Source organism: Neopsephotus bourkii, unplaced genomic scaffold, assembly GCF_033783945.1.
Source record: "Neopsephotus bourkii isolate Nb327-2 ecotype Australia unplaced genomic scaffold, CSIRO-AGI_Nbou_v1 NB_1615, whole genome shotgun sequence".
Taxonomy (NCBI): Eukaryota; Metazoa; Chordata; class Aves; order Psittaciformes; family Psittacidae; genus Neopsephotus; species Neopsephotus bourkii.
In genome coordinates, this window is record NW_026902090.1 from 517,981 (window position 1) to 532,002 (window position 14,022).

The 14,022-nt window shown below is 54.1% G+C and overlaps 1 protein-coding gene across 3 annotated transcripts in view; it reads right to left on the reverse strand.

Annotated features, from left to right (window-relative positions):
- The window catches only part of CNNM1 (cyclin and CBS domain divalent metal cation transport mediator 1), a 19,943-nt gene continuing 5,921 nt past the window's right edge, over positions 1-14,022 (reverse strand). The window contains exons 2-13 of one of the 3 annotated variants that reach the window (XM_061372415.1): positions 8,028-8,171; positions 7,317-7,457; positions 6,866-7,035; positions 6,574-6,673; positions 6,366-6,425; positions 3,510-3,572; positions 2,403-2,566; positions 2,019-2,196; positions 1,616-1,729; positions 1,407-1,523; positions 1,083-1,210; positions 1-738 (exon numbers count right to left, since the gene is read on the reverse strand). In XM_061372415.1, coding sequence (XP_061228399.1) covers positions 1,131-1,210; positions 1,407-1,523; positions 1,616-1,729; positions 2,019-2,196; positions 2,403-2,566; positions 3,510-3,572; positions 6,366-6,425; positions 6,574-6,673; positions 6,866-7,035; positions 7,317-7,457; positions 8,028-8,171 — 1,331 coding nt within the window. In that variant the 3' untranslated portion in view covers positions 1-738; positions 1,083-1,130. Of the gene's footprint in view, positions 739-1,080; positions 1,211-1,406; positions 1,524-1,615; positions 1,730-2,018; positions 2,197-2,402; positions 2,567-3,509; positions 3,573-6,365; positions 6,426-6,573; positions 6,674-6,865; positions 7,036-7,316; positions 7,458-8,027; positions 8,172-14,022 lie in introns of those variants that run through there. The other 2 variants (XM_061372416.1, XM_061372417.1) reach the window with 2 other exon arrangements.

Below are 14,022 nucleotides of genomic sequence, written 5' to 3' on the forward strand. Positions count from 1 at the left end.
CAGGGAGAAATCACTTTTAATGGCAATATCCCTGTTGCTTTCAGCCTCTACAAACACTACTGACTGATCTGTACCAACCCAAAGGCTCAGGGCGAGCCTCCCTCACACAGGCAGACGTGTGCAGAGAGGAGGATGGTTCAAGGCAGCGTGGAGCCCCAGGGAGCTGGGCTCCCTGCCCTGTGCCTAGCAGGGTTTGGGAGCGCTGGGCTGTGTCGATGGTCAGTGTGTGCAAGGTGCTGTGAGTGTGCGTGTCACTAGGCATGGCACAAACGTGTGCTGGGGCCCTGAGCTGCATGTGGCACCCCCCAGACAGTACATTCTCTTCATGGTGGAGACCACACCTGTGCAGCGCCAGCACCAAGGGGCTCTGGGGCTCTCTGGGATGGGGATGGCAGATGATGTTAAGGGAGATTCTGGGTTGGGCTGCCCCCCCGGCTCTGCCTGCAGGGAGGCCATAACAAACACTTCTCTACTTCTTTTTCCACCTCTTCCTTGAGACCAGATGCTACCAGGGAGCAGCTGGGCAAGGGGCCTCGGACTCCAGCTGGCTGGTCCAGGCTGCCTGGGTGGTTCAGCCCTGCCGGGAGCACATCCTTTCTCGCCTGGGGATGGGGCTCTGCACAAGTCCTGCAGGGAGGGGAGGCACGAGCGGGCAGGCAGGTGGGCAGGCAGCGAGCGGGTGCAGACCTGCTGCTGTTGAACATGAGCCTCGTGGCAGGAGACCCCCATGCTGCAGACCTGGAAGACACAAAGGCAGCCTCGTGCAGGCCGCTGGAGCTTGCCCTCCCTCACCTGCTGCTGCTCAAGCCTGCAGCGCCTTCCCAAGCCAGGCTCAGGGGTATTGGTGCAGACACATTTCTAGCTGTGAAAACATGAGTTAGGGTCTCACTGTCTCCCACACCCCTTCCTGCCTCAAAGATGGTTGGAATCTGCTGCTACATTCCTTGACCCTGCTCCAGCCCCCAACAACGTGCATGCCTAACCACAGCATTTGGCTTTGCTGCTTGAAACTTCATTTTACGCTATTAATGTTGAGCAACCTCCCATTTGGTGGAATATTGCACTAAGAGGCAGGTTCCTACCTCCGGTCTGCATGGGCCTCCAGCACTGTGCTCTGGCCACGCTGCTGCTCAGGTGATTAATGGGTCAAGATTGGAGCTCTCCTCTGGCAACTTCTCATCCTCCAGCGACGGCCGCTGCTTGCGCCCACCTGCAGCAGCAAGAGAGTCTGGGGTGCTGGGGGCAAGGGTGCTCAGGGCAGGGTGACTGGCTCTACCTGAGCTAGCCTTAGGTGCAGCATTGCCTGCTGCTGCGGTACTGCCAGGGTACTGTGTTGCCCATCAGCCCCATACAGGGTGTCCCCAGGAGCTCTCCCCTGGTGCTCCCTCCATGGGTGAGTTACTCACTCAGGGATCTCAGCAGCCTCCTGCCCAGTGTCTCCTCATTGCTGCTTGGCGTTGAGCTGGTCTCAGCCTCTCTGCTCGGGGACTCTGGCTCCAGGATAGTGCCACAGCGCTCACTGTCTGCAAAAGCCCAGTATGGCTGCAGCACCCAGGGGCATCACAGCCCTCACTACCCTCAGGGTCCTGTGTGCATGTCCCCCGGCCAGACTCACTCTGATGCTTGCTGTTCTCCTCGTTGTCAGCCGTCTCCTCCTGGATGAAGGGGATGCTCTCCATGCGCAGGAACACTGACTCACTGGGACTGTGCAGTCCTTCAGAGCGGTTGCCTGCAGGGACACAGGGTAAGCATGGCAGCAGGGCAGGGAGATGCTGTGCCTGGTGCAGATGCAGCAGGATGCCAGCCATAGCAGCAGGTCCTACTACCAGAGACCCCCGGGGAACACAAGCATACAGAGAGGAATTACATGCTTGCACACTTGCACCTATGCCCCAGGCCATGTGCAACTGCACCTCAGCAGCGGTGTGCCCATCATGCCAGCAGATCCCAGCATGGTCCCCCCAGGGGACATGCAGCATTGGCCTATGGCAGGGAAGGGATGCTGCTGGGTGACTCACACATGATGCTGTTCTTCTCGTTCAGGAGGGTGGTGGGGTCCTCCTTGGGTGTCTGTGGGGTTCCCCGCAGGGTTGAGGCCTTGGTTGAATCCCTGTCGAAGGCCTCTATGTCAGGGGACTGTGGCGAGCTGTCCATGCGGCTGGCCACCAGCGCGTTGTGGTACTGCTGCCGGGTGACCTGCACAGGCACAGACATGCACATCCAGCTCAGTGGGTCCACTGAGACCTTCTGGGGACTTGGTGGTACCAAACCCCAGCCAGCAGGAGTGTGGGATTCCCCAGCACCCACTGGACACCCATCAGGCTCCCAGGACACAGCAGGACAAGAAGGTGCCTGGGAAGGGGTGCCCGGGGTGCGACAGTCCCTGCCAGCCCAGCCTGTACCTTGACGAACTGCACATCGCAGAGGATGTGCACGGAGTAGTCGGGGGTGTAGATGTTGTTGCTGCTGCTGTGGAGCTGTGTGTTGCTGCCCCCGTAGTCGTTGTGCTCCCAGTTGGGGGACTCGGAGCGGTTGAGCCCGCTGCACCGCGATGGTGACCTGTTCACTGCGGGAGGGAACGGCAGAGAGGCAAACCCGTGCTGGGTGGCACAGGGGCAGGGTAGACCTGTCACCGCCGGTGGCTGCGCTCCACGGGCACTGGGGCTGCCAGGGGCTCTGCGGGGACCTCTGCTGGGATCCTCCTCAGTGCATGCTGGCAGTGGAGGCTCTGCCATGCCAGCCATGCCCAAACCAAAGGGGACCGGAGAGGCAGGCATCCAACCTGGCACCGGCAGCAGAGGTTAGTGCTGCTGCCTGCCCGTCACACTGACTGACTGACAGCTCCCCTGCTAGCACAGGCCTTCTGCAGGGCATTTGGCACAAATTCCAGTTGCAGCTGGCAGCCCTCAGGGGTTTGCTTAACCTGCCTTGAGGGCATGCTCCTGTTCACCCCGCACAGCAGAGGCTGCCATGGCAAGCTGGCCCATTGCTCATGCTGACTGATGGCCTTTGACACGGGGTGTGACAGATTTTGCCCGATCAGTGATTTATTAGGGAACAAAGGCAGCTTGCTCCTGCACAGGTGACACCAACAACTTGTTGACTTTGCTCTGCTGCTAAAATGTCCTTCTATTACCCACATTGCTAGAAAGCAAGGGAAGCAGGGCAGTGTGCGTGCAGGCCTGTGGGCAGTTGTCATCAGAAGCAGCAAGTAGTAAGAACACCTAAGCACTGACTGCAGGGAAGTCCAGGAGCTGCACACCAAGGAAAACCCAAGCTGTCCATGGCTCCCCACTTGTCCCCATCCCATTCTTCCTGCTGTTACATCATACTGGGAAGGCTGCTGGTGTGTCTCAACCAGTGAGGGGCTGCCAGTGTGGGGTGCGTGGGTGCTCCTCTCCTTGTGCTGCCCTGCATGCAGGGTGCAGGGGCCTTGGTGCACCATGCACAGGGAGCCGGAAAGAGCCTGGCACACGCAGACATCCCTGACCAAAGCCATGCCCTGTTACCTGGAGAGCCAGCCAGTGAGTCCCCTCTGCTGAAGGCGAAGGTACGGGACACTGAGACAGGCACTGCAGAGAGAAGGAAGAGAGGGACGGACATGAGGTGGCAGATGGATCAAGAGGAAGAATGAGAAAAAGAATCATGTGCCAGCAGCCCTGGGCTGGGCTCCCACCGCCGCCTCCATCACCCCTTCCCATCCCTCTTACACCCTTCTGCTCCAGGGATGCGCTCACCAGCCCTGGGGCCAGGAACACCGGCAGGGATGCAGACTTGAGTGCTCTAAGTCAACAGGCTGCTCTGTGACTGGAGGTGAGGCTGGGGGCAACCAGCTCTTGCCAGGCCTGTCTGCCCAGGCACACATCTCCCTAGAGCCACAGCATGGGCAGAAAGCATCTTTCATGGGCTGAGTGCTGGCACCCTGCTCCAGCCCTTCACCACCCGCTGCCAGGAGAGAGAACTCTGTGGTCAGCTGGGGAGGGGCAGAAGCTATGCCAAGTGGCTGCGCTTCGCATCTGGGATGCTCCCGTGTGTGCAGGCAGGTAGCAGAGAGTGAATGTGCTCTGCCCCACAGCCCCACAGCTGCAGCAGAGGCTGGCAGAAGCCCCTCAGTGTGATGCAAAGGCATCTGTGCCAGGCTGCCTGCAGCTCTCTGCAGGGCCCTGAAGGGGGTGTCAACAGCCTTGGAGTGATGCCAAGAGCCACCCCACAGGGGAACCACAAGAAGCCACGACCCCACGTCCCATTGACACAGAGAGGGAAAATCACAGGCCATTCGCTTCCCATGTTTCACTGCCATGGGTTACAGCAGCAATGACAACTTCAGTACAGGCATTCCCCCTCCCTGTGCCTTGCTGCCTGCAGGGAGCTGCCCTCCACAGCATCCCTGGGCAATGCACCCGCTGACGCCTCCTGGTGCCTCATCTCTGCTCTCACCACTGGCAGCACCCATCTCAAAGGCATCTCCACAGGAAGATGTGAGCCCACCCATCGGCTGCCAGCCCCTTTCTCAAGCCATGGCCGTGCTTCCCACAGCTGCTGTCCCTCCTGCCCCAGGTGCATTGCCTTTTTTCCAGCCCCTGTGCCCACAGCACAGCTGCAACGCTCCAGGAAACATCTGCTGCCTATGTGATTAATGTTTCTAAGTTGCTTCAAAGGTAAAACCCCCAGGAAATGTGCCTTACAGCCCCCTCCTTCCAATCTCCCCACTCAGTTACTCCTCAGTAACTCTTGTTCATGTCCTCCTCTGAGTCAAAACCTGCTGCAAATAGAAGTCCAAGCAAAGGCACCAGTTTGGAGTGCTTCCCAGAACAATCTCGTTCAACTGGAAGCAAAGGATGAGTTGATAACCACTAACACTCTCCCCTGCTCTCACTGCCTGACCCGCCGGCAGCAATGCCCTGCACCACCGCTGCCAAAGATCACCTGGTGATTAAACAGTTGCATAACAATGGTTAATTAATAAAGGAGTATTAAATGCTCCAGGGTTAACATCTGAATTCTCCGCTGTGAGTGCTACTCACACTCACTTCTGCTGGGCTTTGCTCATGGGGGAAGGAGGACAGCGGCCTGAGAAGGGAGATGCTCTATGACCTGTGCCTACCATGCCTCCTCTCACACATCCCGGGGCAGGCAGGGGTGGCTGGATGGCAGAAAACGCCTCATGACACAGGCTCACATGCGAGCACAGGGAGCAAAGGTCCCCTGAGCAGCAGTGTCCCAGCAGGCAGCACTGTGGATATGTGTGGCTGCACTGACACTGCTCCCACTGCGGCTTATGCCCTGCCTGACCCGTGGCTTGTGGGCATCACCCACTGCCTGAGCTCCTCAGGAGCCCTGAGGATGATCACTGAGGGCACAGGGCGCTGGAGCACGCAACAGCATCCTGGGGGAAATCAGCCGCTTCATTGATTTCCTCTGTTCAAACTGAGCACACTGCAGATGCATGGGAACGCAGGAATGTGCACTGAGGGAGAATCCAGCAGTCCAGAGCCAGCCTTTCAAATGGAAGCAAAGCAAGAAGCAAGAAATAGGTGAACTCTAGAGCAGCACACAGACTGGAGCCATGGGAATGAGAGTCACCTGCCCTAAGGGACTCCCTCTTCTCTCAACAACATTCCTCCCTACACTTCCCTAAAGGTTAAACTTGATGGGTTCTTGGTTTGATTAGGCACCCAGAGCATTCTCATTGTACCGTCAGCACTGCACATCCAACTGGGGTTGGGAAGAGGGATGTACCTGACCAGGGGTGAGCAACACCTCTACCCAATCACTCCTAAAGCACCAGGGATAAGCATCTGCAAGAAAGGAGGGCAGCCTCCTCTAACCAGAGCTCCCTCTACAGGGAAACTGCGCGGTAACCCACCAGCTCTGCAGGCAAAGGATTTACCTGCACGGGGGCATCTACTTTTAACTCAGCTGATTTAACTCAGCCCCACCAACATGTGCAAATGGCTCACAGGTTCACCTCTGCGGTTCCAAGCATCCCTCATTCCCTTCGTGTGGGACCCATGTTCAGCTCATCCTCCGAGCCTCAGGAATGCAAATGGGTCCAGAGATCTTACACTGAGACCCAGGTGCACTGTGCCAGAATTCACAGGGCTTACTGCTCCCATCCACATAATCATGCTGCCACCTGTGGGCAGCGCCCCTTGTAGTACCAGCCTGTTGGGATCCACCTGAAGGGATCCAGCACTTAGCTGAGACTTCAAAGGGACCTCAATGTCCTTTCTGCAGGCTGCATCAGCCCCTCAGCTCCTTCTCCACTGAGCTTTTTAAAGGGGTGATGTCAGTGCAGAGCCTGAGGGTGCAAACCCATCCCTCCTCCAGGCAGCCTGCGCTCCAGCCTGCCCCAAAATACTTACATAGGAAGGAGGACCCAGCCAGGCTGCCCACTTTTCGCACATCGTTATCTGAAATGAGAGCTGGAGGTGTAGGAATCACAGAGGAAGGGCTCCCGCCTGCCTCACACCCTGCAGCAGGGCCACCCCACCCCACAGCCAGCCCCAGCTTAGCCCCCATGGAGGCTGCTGAAGCAAAGGCAGGGATGGAGGGACCTCATAGAGCCCTTACCTGAGGAGACAACAGCCATGATGGCAGGGATGCCGTAGTATGTGAATGCCCCATTCTCAAACCTCAGCCCTTCCTTGCCAATCTCCACCTCCACTTTCCCCTGTAAGGAGAAGAAAACCCCTCTCAGACAGGAACCTTGTGCTCCCAGCCACCAACCCACCCGGGGCAGCAGGGACCCCGCTGCCCTGTATGAGTAGAAGGGCATCTCCACTGGCAGAAGCAGCGCAGAGCAAGGTGGTGAGGAGAGGCAGGCCACCCCCTGCCATGCTCTACTGGCTGCTGCCCCAGGCACCTGCAGGATGAGGACAAAGTAGTCAACAGGGCGGTTGCGCTGGTAGAGGTAATGCTCCGCCGCCTTCTTGTTCTTGCGGTCGTACTTGAGCTCCTGAATGACGTTGGGGTGTTTGAGGAGCCGGAGCAGGATCTTCTCAGAGAGGTACGGGGACTTGAAAGGCTCCACTTCTAGAGGGGAGGCAACACACGCTTGCTCAGCAGGGATGGGGCTGCCAAGAGCCCCTTACCCTCTAAGCTTAATGGTCACTCTTCCTGCAGCCTCAGCACCCTGCTGCATGGAGGGACCTCAACCAGACCCATGCTGGTGGGGGGCAGTGGGATGCCCTGGGTCCAGGCAGGCAGAAACCGCTCACTGAGCAGAGGAGCCTGACCCAAAAATGGCTCAGGGATGCCAGGCAGGGCTGGTGCTGCGGCAGGGAGATGCAGGGCTTGCACAAGGGCGAGGGTACCTGTTGCCATGAACCGATGGGTGGCCAGGAGGAGCTGCGGGGAGATCTTCACCTTCATCTCACTGTCCGAGAGCCTGAAGATGGAGAAGTCCTGGGGCTTGCGTCCCCGGTGGGGCACACGTTCCTTCTTCCGATTGTTCGCTGCAGGGGAGAGAGCAAAGCAGTTGCCTGCCTGCAGCAGCCACAGAGCTGCTGCAGCTGCAGCGCCCATACCACATGCACATGTATATAGAGAGGCACATCTCGCTGCACCCCATGGCAGGGCTGCTGTGGAGCAGCACCCATAGCAGCAGCGCACACAAAACATGCCATGCATCCCAGCCTTGGCAGCAGCTCCCTGGGGAGGCAGCAGGGTGGTGAAACACACTTCTTTCTCAGGAACGAGTCCTGGGTTGCCCTGGCTGGATGCGTCACCCAGAGTTAGAAGGAGCTTGGCAACCACCCATGAGCACTTCATGCCCAATACACATGCCCCTGGGGAAGGCCCTGCCCAGCCACCCGCTCCTGGTGCTGGTGCCTTTCTATCTTCAGCATTCAAGACTCCCTGACCAGTGTCTGTCCATCATTCTTGTCTTTCCCACCATGATTGTCCCCATGCTTTGGGGAAGGACCACAATTTGCTCTGGCCTGTTTCCTACCCACATGTCTGTCTGTCTGTGCGGGCTCCCACCCTGGCTCCTGCAACCGCAGTAGCTGCTCTGGGACACTAACTGTACAGATCCGTCTCATCCAGGATCTCGGACTTGATGATCTCCTCAATGACATCCTCCAGGGTGACAATGCCCATCACCTCGTAGAATGGGTCTCCTTCCCCTTCGTTGTTCACCCGCTGCACGATGGCCAGGTGGGACTTTCCTGTGCGGAGAAGAGCAGAGCAGCAGTGAGCCCCCAGCCCTGGTGAGAGGGGTCCCAGCAGGGCAGGCTGGCAGGAGGACAGGGCTTGGTGAGAGGCACAGGTCACAGCCAAACCTCAGAAGCACCCAAAGCCATCCCAACCATGCTAACCCAAGGAGAAGGGCTGGACACACAGCCCAGCCTAACAGGGCTATTACTCCCCAGGCTGACTCCCAGGTGTCACAGGGTTCTGACTGGCTCATTTTTGGGGCCGCTTGCTTTCTTTCAGAATGGTTATGGGTCTGGAGCATCTCTCTTATGAGGAAAGACTGTGGGAGGCGGGCTTTTTTAGTCTAGAGAAGGCTGAGAGGCGATCTCATCAATGCATACAAACATCTTAAAGGCGGGTACCAGGAGGATGGTGCCAGACTGTTTTAGTGGTGCCCAGCAGAAGGATTAGGACCAAAGGCCATAAAGGAAAACACAGAAAGTTTCATGTCAACATAAAGAAGAACTTTATGCTGAAGGCGGCAGAGCACTGAATGAGCTGCCCAGGGGGGTTGTGGAGTCTCCCACTCTGGAGATATTCAAAACCCGCTTGGACACGTTCCTGTGTAACCTGCTCTAGGTGATGTCCAGAGGTCTCTTCCAGCCCTAAAGATTCTGTGATACTTTACCCTGGCACCCTGCTGCAAGTCACTCTGTTTATCTCTTTGACAGCCTCCTGTGAAGGGATGATGTGTATGTTATACCAGCTGCTTCTTGCTTACCCTCTGTTTCATTGCCATGAACAACTCTAACAGAGCAATGAGACAGCATCCTCCAACACAGAAATGTGAGCATGTCCTTGGGCTCTGCTGGTTTCCCTCATCCTCCTGGTGTTTTCTCATTCTGTTCTTAATTATCCTTCCTATCAAACTGCCAGGAACAGCCTCCCGCCATCTTTCTATCCATCAATGTCTGGACCAGCCCTAAAGCTTTGCCTAAAACACAGGCAAAGCCTCCAGCTCCTTGGAACAGCAGCTGGTTTTAATGCAGAAATGCATATGTTTGTTTGCAGCTTTCAGCCCAGCTCCTGCAGAACTCTTGAGTGAGCCATCTGGATGCAGAGGCTTTCCAAGCCGTCAGCTTTCACCTGAATGTCTTCTCCAAACCCTGCCCTTGACAGCACCCCCTCTCTATTGCCTTAAACAAGCAAACTGGGACCAGGACCTTCAGCTGCAATGACGGTGACTCCTGTTTGGAAGTCAGTGTTTCCCAATCGCGTTTTCAGCTTCCTCACTTGTCCCCAGTAAACTGGCAGCTCTGCTGACACATTCTCACACTTCTTGCTTTTGGCATATTTGAAATATTGCTATTTGTTTTCACATGTCCAACTCTGTAAACTGTTTTGACTTCTTCAACTTCTCCCTTCCTTTATTGTCTGCTCTGATTTATGTTCCTGCTCAGCAGCTTGACCAGAACCCAAATCCCAAGCCACAAACAACTTTTGGGTTTCTATCTGCTAATGAACAGCACTGGTTTTCTTACTGCCCCCATGGCACAGGGATCTGAACCTCTAGTTTTATTTAAAACAGTAAAAATGTCCTTCATCAGCACCACAGGCAACAACTTCTGCTCCCTCTGTTTGCTCTGCATCCCTAGGGTCTCCTGTCACAACGCCTGCACAAACCCAGCAGTACCATGGGCACTGCAGGCACCTCCAGAAAGATGCAAACGCATCTTCCCCATGGGCTTGGAGCTGAGCTCCTTGAACAGCAATGGTCACCCAAAAGGGGGAGCAGGTCCCTTCTGCTATACATCTGCCTCTACATCTGCTTCTCCCATAAACCCTCCCTGCTGCTCGAGGCAAGGGGATGTGAACAGTATTTGTGCACAGAGATGCACTAGGGGGTGGGCTCCTGCCTGCTGCACAGCTCCCTCCTTGCCCGCTGGTGCCTTCTGCCTCATCTCTGCAGAGGGAGAGGGATGAGCACATCCAGGGCAGCCTGGCAGTCCCGTCAAACACAAACTGCAGGGGAACATGTGACCTTCAAATAACCTTGTCCTGGATCCGAGACGAGCAAGTGACATTTCTCAGCTGAAGATCAGCACTATACATTTCTCACAGCAAAGCTTGGGCATTTTCCACAGTATAAATTCCCTCCTCCTCATACCAAGCTTTTATTGCAAGATTTCAGAGCAGCTAGCTGCCTCCCACGCCTACAGAATTAGAAATGAGAACATAACATCATAGCAAGTAGCACTGGGATGCACTTAAAAAAGACCCCAAATTAATAGCTTTGGGGCACTGGAAATTCAGCATGTTCTTTTGACCGTGTTATTTCACTCCTTTCATACCCAGGTTTGTGCTTCTCGTCTGTTCAGGGGTAATAAAGCAACATGACTTGAGACTTAAAAAGAAGAAAGCGGCAGAGTTGGCCGCAGGACAGCAGCAACAGCTACATTTCATCTTAGCAAAGTCCAACTTTTGAACGTGTCTCCTTTGCCAAACCCCACTCCCAAACACTGGGGCCATCTGGTCTCCTCCAAGTCCTCGGGTGAGCAAGGAGAGCGGAGAAGTTATTTCTTTTGGCCGAAAGCTTGTTGTTAATAACATTTACATGCAACCCAAAACCACTGAGCCCTTACAAAAAGCTTAGGTGCTACTTAAAGGCACTCAGAGAGTAATGGACGCAATTCTTTTTCTGGCCAAACACCTACATCAACGCTGTAATTTACTCTACAGCAGCCTCAGAGAAATATGATTCCAGCTCCACATTCACGTAGCAGCAAATGAGATTATATAGAAGTAACCCAGCACTGTTAGCCTGGGAGGAGACCCAGGGTTTCACTGCGCTGGGGGCAGAGCCAGGAGGGCTGTTAGACTGCTCAAGAGTTCTTTATTTTCACAGAAAATAAACACTTGTCACTGTGCCATAAACCCCCAGGTTTAGGTTTCCAGGCTAACATTAGACCCACATTAGAGATGGGGCAGGTACAAAGCAACAGAAGATGGTTGCAATACATGCGGTCATTCCTGGCCCACACCAAGCAAACTGATCCTAGCCCCTGCCTGGCCGGCTGACACCCGTAATCACAAGAAGCCCTGGACCTCAGTCCCAGCCATTGCAAACCACTGCCGCCACTGGGAAAAGGCTGACTTGCCCTGATTTCCCACCTGAGGGACATGAGATCGCTGGCAAAGTCCTGCCCCCTGACCTGGCTGGGTCCTGGGTTTCCTCCCTGTAGATTTGGGGGCGGGGGGGTTGTGGGCTCCCTGGCTGTATGACCATGGCTTGCTCCCTTCTGGGCTGGGGATGCTGTCAAGCTCAGCTGCATCTCCCTGCCTGGACCTGGGAGCTGCTACTTGCACACAAGGAAAAGAGGCAGCTTTTGGAGGGGTCTTTTTGCCAGAGGGGTCGTGTTCTCTTCAGCAGCCATTACCTTGCAGGTCTGCCTCGGTGGGAGTACAAGAGAGGGAGATAAATCATTTAAACAAAACCCCAAACTTGACCTAAGCCAGCTTCAAGATCTGTAAAACTCGTTCCAAAAAACCGTGCTATTGTAACCATTGCTTGATAGCTCAAATGAAATGAATTATAAGGGTGAGCTGCTTCCCCACTAGCAAGCTGTCACATGTGAATTTTACAGGGTTATTGCTGATGCAGGAAAGCACAGTGAAACACTTGAGAATCAAAGCCTTGGTTTGGCAAATGCTAGAACAAATGGGCAATTAACTTCACTTGTGCGAATGGCTCCACCGGCCTCGGCAGGGCTGCTCTCGCACAGGAAGTCTATAGGTGATTAAGTGTCTGCTCAGCATGGGATACAACTGTACTAAATTCTTTATGAGCTACATGAAATCTGCTCTTTTCAAGCAGCAATTTGGGTGGAAAGTTAATGCTAAATTAGAGAGCTAATATAAACAGCTGAGAGCTTCTGGATGGAGCAAGCATTTGAACAGGTATCTAAAGCTTTCATGCCCGTTTTTAGGAGCCTTTGTCTTTCATAGATGCCTAAATGACCTTGGGCTCTTAGATCCACCTCAAAGCGTCCTCCCCAGTGGGAGAACAGGGTCTGAACACATGGAAATGCCTTTACTTGTGGGAAAGAAAGTGCTGCAAATATAGCCCAGACTACTTCCTTACCTCTTTTTTCATGTAGGTGCTGTGCCAGAGGAATGTTAAAGATGCTTTAGCCTTGTCTCTCATTCCACGGGATAAGCATGAAATTTACTTTCATAAATTTTACAGTAAGATCTAAAGCTGTTACTGAGAGATCAAAGGTACAGGCACAAGCCATGAACCATGTTCAGCTACAAAATGGAAGGCAAAACCGCCAGAGTAATTGGTAACTAAGGTTGATTTATGAAAGAACCACGATGTAACTGAAATCTGTTTTCTGTGTGCTTTCAGAGCTCTTCTCTGGGTGAGGGGCTGCCAGCATCTCCATGTCCCATTGCAGACCCGAATCTGAAGAAAGTGGGGACCCTGATTTGAACTGGAAATGTGCATGTGAGTGCTACCACGTGTGCTTGTGTTACCACAACACCACAACAAGGGAAAAACCACATGCCTGAGGAGTTGCACCCAAAGACAATCCATATTTACACCTAAATAGAGAGGAAATAACGAAGAAGGCTGTGGGAGCACCCAATTCTATGGGAATCAGAGCTATGCAAATGAAAATCTGTAAATTCTAATCTAATCCAATCCAGACCTTCCTCAGAGATAAGAACTTCATCTGCCTACATCTGGCTTTAGCAGGGTATAAAAGCCTTTCTCATACTTAGCTTTGGTGCTTTTCTTAATCCTAAGGAAAACTGTGGGAAAGACGGAATACTTGGAAAAGCTGATGCACGACCATTGACAAAACAGATCAGGAGGATAAGGTTGAGGTCAGAGGGAACACAGAGCCTCATCTTCCATCTGCTGTACAACAGGGTTCTGACCTCTTGGGGATGACCCTGCAAGCTCACAAATGGTGGGTCCCCTTGCGTGTTATGTGGAGCCTAAGGAAGCCTACAAGGATGCTGAAGCTTTCTCAAGCTAAAAAAACTTCTGAAGAGCCAATGCAAAACTGTTTTCATTGGTGTCTGTAGCATAGGCCACTTGATCCTTTCCTACAGCTCATTCTGAAGGTGCCTTTGCCAGCTCCTAAGAGGGAGATGGGTGGCTGGGTGACCTCTCCGCAATGACACAGCTCCCCTCTTGCTTTGCTGAATGGCTTCCCAGAGCAGGCCTGCTCCTGGGCTTGCTGGGGTCAGGTAAAGCAGGGTTCACTCAGGAAGATTTAGCTCAGTCTGGGGGCAAAAAACAAAGCAATGTTTGAGGCAGAGTTACTGAAACCGTCTTTTGTGCATGGGCACCTCACCCACTCAACCTGGCAACTGCTTTTCAGGGGACCTGTACACTATATGGGATAGACAATGCCATCGTAACTGCAGAAGTCTCCGGAAGGCTGATCCACATTTCAAGCCATGCTTTGTGCTTGCAATGACTGCAGGCTCAGAAGAAGGACAGTATGAAAAGCAGCTGAAATGGTACTGACCCCTGTTTCTGGCAAGCATAAGCACCTTCTCCAGCTACACTCAATTTGTAGAAGTCTGACAGAGGCTGTGGAGCATTCTGAAAGGCAGACAGCCCCTAGGGCAGGGCTGCCTCCCCAGGACAGGCTGTTTTCCTGCTAAGCCAGGAAGTTTGGTTTTGGAGAATAAGTCCTAGAAGATGCCAAACCACAGAAGGCTGATTTGGGCTGTACCTCAGCGTCTGCCCTGCTGCAGGAAAATGAACATAAGAGCAAACTTCTGCTGTCCCTCCGACAGGACAATTACTTGCTGAACGTTGCCGCTACTGTATATATACTCCAACAGGAAATCAGTCAACAAAAC